This window comes from Charadrius vociferus, unplaced genomic scaffold (assembly GCF_000708025.1).
Source record: "Charadrius vociferus isolate BGI_N301 unplaced genomic scaffold, ASM70802v2 scaffold1451, whole genome shotgun sequence".
Lineage (NCBI taxonomy): Eukaryota > Metazoa > Chordata > Aves > Charadriiformes > Charadriidae > Charadrius > Charadrius vociferus.
The window spans coordinates 93,452-98,701 of record NW_009646629.1 but is presented as its reverse complement, the minus strand read 5'-3'; the positions used below and the strand labels follow the sequence as shown (position 1 = coordinate 98,701).

The 5,250-nt window shown below is 57.4% G+C and overlaps 1 protein-coding gene across 1 annotated transcript in view; it reads left to right on the top strand.

The window, feature by feature from the left end:
* PI4KB (phosphatidylinositol 4-kinase, catalytic, beta) overlaps positions 1-5,250 on the top strand; it is a 20,083-nt gene continuing 14,833 nt past the window's right edge. The window contains 1 exon segment of the mRNA XM_009888087.1: positions 1-942. Coding sequence (XP_009886389.1) covers positions 1-942 — 942 coding nt within the window.

The following is a 5,250-nucleotide window of genomic DNA, read 5'->3' as shown; positions in this document are numbered from 1 at the left end:
ATGGGAGACTCTGTTGTAGACCCAGCCCGAGGGACAGGCTCGGACCAGGCGCCCGGCTCAGCGCCCCAGGGGAATGGCGGGACGTCCCTCAGCGTCATCACGGAAGGCGTTGGGGAGCTGGCGGTCATCGACCCCGAGGTGGCGAAGAAAGCCTGCGAAGAGGTCCTGGAGAAGGTCAAGTTGATGCACGGCGTCTCCTCCGACAGCTTATCAAAACCGGCCGATGGCAGCGAGGCAGAGCGCGCCCCACGGACCGCGGTGGACTTGGCCAACGGAGACATGGGGGAGGGCTGTGAAATCAAGTGCTTGGACGATCCGCCTGGTGTGGCCTCTAAGATCCAGGAGGAGGACGAGACCATGGCCAACACGGTGAAAACCGCCCGGAAGCGGCAGAAGAATAACTCCGCTAAGCAGTCCTGGCTCCTCCGGCTCTTTGAATCCAAACTCTTTGATATCTCCATGGCCATTTCATACTTGTACAATTCAAAGGAACCTGGTGTGCAGGCTTACATTGGGAATAGGTTGTTCTGCTTTAGGAACGAAGAAGTGGACTTCTACCTGCCACAGCTGCTGAACATGTACATTCACATGGACGAGGACGTGGGAGACGCGATCAAGCCCTACATTGTGCACCGCTGCCGGCAGAGCATCAACTTCTCCCTGCAGTGTGCCCTGCTGCTGGGTGCCTACTCCTCGGACATGCACATCTCCACTCAGCGACACTCCCGCGGGACCAAGCTGCGGAAACTCATCCTCTCGGACGAGTTGAAGCCAGCTTACAAGAAGAGGGAGCTGCCGTCGCTGAGCCCGGCGCCCGATATGGGGCTGTCTCCTTCCAAAAGGACTCACCAGAGGTCCAAGTCGGACGCCACCGTTACCATCAGCCTGAGCAGCAATCTGAAGCGCACAGCCAGCAATCCCAAAGTCGAGAGCGAGGAAGAGGTAATGTTGGGGCTCTCCGAGGCTCAGCCTGCCTGGGAGGGGATGCCCCCGGGGCCGTGCTCGTGCCGGTGGTTCTCATCTCACAGCTCCTCCTTTACCGCAGAGGTTTTTTTGTCCTAGTCGCTGCAAATGATTGAAGTTTGGATTCCCGTGTCTCTAAGCAAACTGACACACACCGGTGGGTCGCGCTGGAGGGCGCTGGGGCTCCAGAGGGGCAGTTTTCTCGCCGTGAGGGGAAGGGAGGGCATTAGATGGCTTCAAGGTAAGGCAGAAAGCTGGTCCGGAGGACTGAGTCACTCCCTGCGCTGCTGAATTCCCACGCGATTTGGGCAACACGGCCGGCGTCTCTGTTTTGCAATCTGTAGCCATCTGATCTCTGTTGGAAATCTGATTTCCTTCTTGTCCCGACTTGTTCAGATTTAGCAACGATGAGGTTTATTCGCAGGCAGAACAGGTCCAGGGCAGCCGGGAGCAGGAGGGGAGCAGATAAACGCATTGGCCCTGCCGTCCCCGTGCCCCGGCCAAAACGAGCCTCTGGGGCACGCACCCCTCTGGCTGTAGGGCCGAGAGCTGCAGCCGTGGGGTTTGTCCGTGGCTGCCGCCCCGTGCCCAGCTCTGCTCTGGATTTCTGTCTTATTTTTTGGCAGCTCGGAGGCGGTGGAAGGCCAGGCTTTCCCTGCTGAAGGGGCCGGGCTGCGCGGAGGAGACACTTCCAGTTTCCAGGGTTGGGCGCTAATGCGGTTTAATGCCAAAGCAAACGACGATTAAATAGGTGAACTCGGGCATACGCGTGCTGCACGTCTTCCAAACCCCAATAGCCCCCGTGGGCTTCGTGGCGTTTAAGTGTGGAAAAGTTAGCGGCGTGAAGTTGCTTTGGCTTTGGTGCTGAGCTGCGGTGTCGGCGCATGCCGAGAGACTCTGTGCCCGCTCGCCGGAGAGTGAGTGTTTCTCCCAGAGAAAATGCAGATTATTCATTTCACACATCTGCTGACACAGAGGCTTTTGGAGCAAAAGGATGAGCAGCATCCTTGGTAACGGGGACTGGAGGCTGGCGGGAAAAGAGCTGGAAATGGGAATTTTTTATTTTACTGCGTTGTTTTGAAGGGCTGATGGCTTTTAGCGTGAGCATCAGCCTGGGACGGTGAGCAACGCAGGGCTGCCATGGGAGGCCAGAGGAGGTGAGCTGGTGCTAAATGCAGATTTTATGAGCGGTTATAACCAAATCGGAGAAAAGCAAAGCCTCTTCCCCTGCCCTGACTCAAGGAGTTGAAATACTCCCCCGGGGAGGTGGTTCGCCTCTCCGGCAGGGGTGGCTCGGCAGGTTGGGAAACGGCTCGTAAAACCGTGGTACCAAAGGTCCGGTCCCGGCGGGGCTTCGGCCGCCGTGCAGATCAGCCAGGCTCCACGCGGCGCCTTCCCTGGGTCATCCCCGTGCCTCGTGTGGACGAGACCTTGAAAGCCGACTTCCCCCCGGCTCCGTCTAGACATTCGGGATCTCGTGACCATTTTTGTAACGGTGGAGTATTTCTTGGCTTTCCGGCCCTGCCCGAGATTCCCCCTTTCCCTCGGCTGCGCGCTGGGTTATAAATCGTTGGAAGGAGCCACGTGGTCTCCTGCGTCTGCCGGACTCAGGGGAGGCTCCTTTGGATAAGGATTTGAAGGAGGTTTCGGAGGCGTGAAGCGGCAGTCGTCTGGGCTGGTTTCAAGTTAAAACCACCCTGTCCCGCTCCCTGTGGTTCTCCGGCAAGAACCCAGCTGCGAGCGGGGGTCGCGGCGTTTGCCGATGGGTAAATGAATCTTTCATGTCTCTGCCCGTCGGCCGCTCGGTGGAAACCAACCGGCTGATGGAGAGCAGGACGCGCCGAGGTCTCTCCTCACGCCGGCTGCGGCTGCTTGAATAATGGAAACCGAAGCTTTGCATAAATGATGGATGAAGGCGGCGCTGTGAAGGGTTTCTCTTGGCAGTGTTTGAAACGTATTTTGATCCGGAGGCTGGGCAAGCTGTGCAGGCGGTGCACGGCAATAGGGATACTCGAGGCACCGTTGAGAGCTTTCCTGGCCTCCGAGTGTCCCCAGCCAGCTTCCCGCCCCTGTGTTATTTTAAGCGGTGAACGTTACTGCCTCCTGTGTGAAACCCGCGCTCCCCGGGGCTGGCCGGGTGGTGGTGGGACTGGGCAGATCCGGCGTAAAATCCGGCAAATTCCAGAACGCACTACTTTAAGATACTTCAATTTACAGGTTGCTTGGTCCAGGAAACCTGCAGATGTCCAAATTGGGTTGTGCTGGGACCGGCCCTTAGCTTGTTCCCCAAACTTTCTTAAACTAGAGATTTTACAGCAATAAAATCTCATGTGTGCTCATCTGGGAGTTACTTTATTCCCTTTATGCTCTTGTGTCTCTGCCGGCAATATCCTCGCCGTCGAGCTGTGGGTCAGGAACCCGCTTCTGCTGCACCTCCCGAGAAACTTCTGTTTCTCTCTTTGTGAAAAATTGCAAAACTCGAATGTAAAACCATTAAGTCTTTTTTTTGTGTGTTAAGGAAGGCTGCAAGGGCTGAAGCTCCTTACCGAGCGCTGCCTGCAGTGTCTGGTCTTGTGTTGGCCTCCGCCTGCAGACTCGTCCCGCGTTCAGCTGTGCGGCTCTCCTTCCAGTCTTAAAAAAAAAAAAAAAATAATCCAGATACAGCCCAGCCAAGGGTAAAACACGGCATTTCTTCAGCTGTCCTGGACGGCCAATGCAGCGTTTCTGTGCGCTGCAAACGTAGAGCTGGCGTGTGGATAATGCGGATAATTCATTTTCTGCTGCGGATGTAGTCAAATCAGCCGGGCCTGGGGGCCGGTCCCGGAGGAGGAGAGGAGCTGAGGATGGGAAGAGGCTTTGGGGAGGAGTTGGCTGTTCCTGGGCTGTGAGCAGAGGCTGTTGAAGAGCAGGAGAAAGCGAGCGAGCTCTGGAGGAGCTGTAGGGAGGAGGCGCTGCGGCGTTGGGCAGTGCCTTTGCTGGTGGGTGCGGATGTGCAGTACAAGCCGTAGGGGACAGGGCTGGAGGCCGCGGTGCGGGGACCGAGGGATACGGAGGAGGGCAGGATTGTCCCGCGTGACCCTGACGGGGTCCCGTGGAAGGGTCCCGCAGCCCCTGCCCGCTCCCGGCTCTGCCGCCGGCTGCAGGGCGTACAGCCAGGCGTTTGCCCGCGGAGGGTCTCCCACACCCGGGCTTCGCCTCCCCTTCGCCACCGCATCCCAAAGCTGCTCTTTAGCTCTAGCGAGGAGGTGGGGGCACCACATTCCCTTCTCTGCAGCGTCCCTCCGTCTTGTTGGGTTATTTTCCCATCAGTCCTCTCTCCACTGGACAACTTTGGGGTTATTTTCCCATCTCCCATCCGTCTTCTCTCCACTGAACAATTTTGGCCTATTCTCCGTTTCCTGCAGGTCGCCTGTTCCAGACCTCGGGGGGGGTTTATTTCTCCTCTGGACCTCTGCCCGTTGTTCCACGTCTTCCTTGAAGCGCGGTGCCAGGTTCTCCCTGTTTCTAGGCTCTTAAAGGTGCCTCTGTCCTTTGCTGCTGGTCCTCCGCGAGGGCTGCCGGTACCTGCCCTTCCCGGATTAGCTGAGTCAGACCCGAAGCAGGGATTAGTGCTGCTTAAGGGGGGGAAAAAAGTCTGCGTTGGTTTTAGAGGGGGGGTTGGCCCTTAGCAAAGTCAGTGGTCGCGCCTGGGATGAACCTGTCCTTTCCCCCGCGGGCGCCGGCAGCCGTGGCGCTTCGTTTCTGGAGGATAATTCTTCCCGCTGAGGTCTTTATGTTCCAGTTGTCACTTTGTGCTGCACAACTGCCGTAATAAGGGGCAGGAGAGGTTTTATTTCAAGTGCCGTTCGCACTGTGGGGTTTTATTCCTCACCGGGTTATGTGTCCGTAACGCAATTCCACGATACGGTTCTAATGGTGTAACTTTATTTTGCATTTGTTACTCTTCAGTGAATACAAAGCGTGCAAAGGAGAAGCCGCAAGCTCGAAACTCCTGTCGTCTCGCGTCCCTCCGGTTCGAGGCGGCTGCGCTCGGCCTTTCTTCCAGCCCTGGCTTCCAGGGTGGGGGTTGTATTTTGCTGGAGTCCAGGTGTGTCCCGTTCCCCATCTATTTACAGACAAAGGGTGGATTAAATGTGCGGGAGCTGCTCGGCATTGAATTTTCCACCTGAGCGATGCGAGACCTGGAGGGGAGGAACCTGCCGTAACCTGATGCTGGAAACCGGCGGAGCGCTGATGGTGTTCGCCGTCGGAGACGGTCCCAGGTGTGGTGGCGGTGGTGGGGCGGCT